The 1,109-nt window shown below is 47.5% G+C and overlaps 1 protein-coding gene across 1 annotated transcript; it reads right to left on the bottom strand.

Annotated features, from left to right (window-relative positions):
- Positions 1-151: 151 nt before the first annotated feature.
- On the bottom strand, positions 152-1,018 carry LOC114635658 (leukocyte immunoglobulin-like receptor subfamily B member 3A; the record flags this gene model as incomplete). Its single annotated transcript, XM_028784152.1, has 2 exons — positions 152-581; positions 734-1,018. Coding segments are annotated over 2 exons (632 nt in total), but the record flags the coding sequence as incomplete, so codon positions are not given.
- Positions 1,019-1,109: the final 91 nt, after the last annotated feature.

Below are 1,109 nucleotides of genomic sequence, written 5' to 3'. Positions count from 1 at the left end.
TCTCTCTGTTCTTCCAGATTCCCTTAACTCTAGTGAATTGTGCTAAAGCTGATCCAGATGAACAGAAGGCCTCATGAAGAATCATCTCTCTACTGGGAACTCTGGGCTTTGCTGTCATTCTCAGCCTTTCATTCTAAAACCTGGGGCCAACTGTTTCCTGTGCTGTGTGTCCAAGTTCTAATGAGCTCTGGATCCTCACATGCACACATACCAAGTGCTCTCTGAGGGACTGTATCATTTCAATATCATTCTGTGGAAATGGTGGGGTTCCTTACCTGAGACCAGGAGCTCCAGGGGTTCACTAGGATCTGACCACACCTGTGGTTTGTTCATGTAATAGCTGTAGCATCTGCATATCCATCTTTGGTTGGGGGTCACAGGGCCGACAGAGAACAGGGCCTGGAACGTCCTTGTAGAGTAGTTAAATTTTGAGACTTGCTTCCAGGAGAGCTTCTGTGGTCCTTTTACCATCAGAATGAACCTGTGATAATCCAACCGAGATTCACAAAGGAGGGTGACATACTCTCCCGAGGTCACCACATGGTTAGTTTGGGCTGAAAGGCTGGGTTTCCTGTAGGCTCCTAGGAGAGAAGTGGTAATGAGTTAAATGTTGCCAGCCCTCATTATCCTCCTTGGCTCTGAGATGGCAGTGTGGGTGGGTGGGCATTCCTTTGAACAGACACAAGTCTGGACAGTGAAAACCTGAGACCTGGAACCCTGTGTGTTCTCTCACCTGTCACCACCAGTTCCAGAGGGTCACTGAAGTCTGATGATTTAGCCTGGGTCCTATAGGAACATTGATACTGTGCTGCATCTTGTTGGTCTACATTTAAGAATGAGAATCCAGTCTTGTTTTCTGGCTTCTGTTGGTTCTTTGTGACTTTCCTATATGGATATCCATTTTTATAGAGAATGCACTCTTTGGCTCCGATGGTCTCTTCACACAACAAGGTCACATTAGTTCCCATGTAGACCACAGAGTCTGGGTGTGCTCTGAGAATAGGCTTAGGGAGGGACCCTGCAAGTAACAGAGCAGCTAAGACTCAGGACACCTACGTTCAGATTGCAGTCCTTAACCCCATGGCCTTCCAGCCACCCCCAGGAATAAC

The sequence above is a fragment of the Grammomys surdaster genome, unplaced genomic scaffold (assembly GCF_004785775.1).
Source record: "Grammomys surdaster isolate TR1022 unplaced genomic scaffold, NIH_TR_1.0 115226, whole genome shotgun sequence".
NCBI lineage: Eukaryota > Metazoa > Chordata > Mammalia > Rodentia > Muridae > Grammomys > Grammomys surdaster.
Note: the sequence above shows the minus strand (reverse complement) of the source record. Positions and strands in the feature narration are given on the sequence as shown.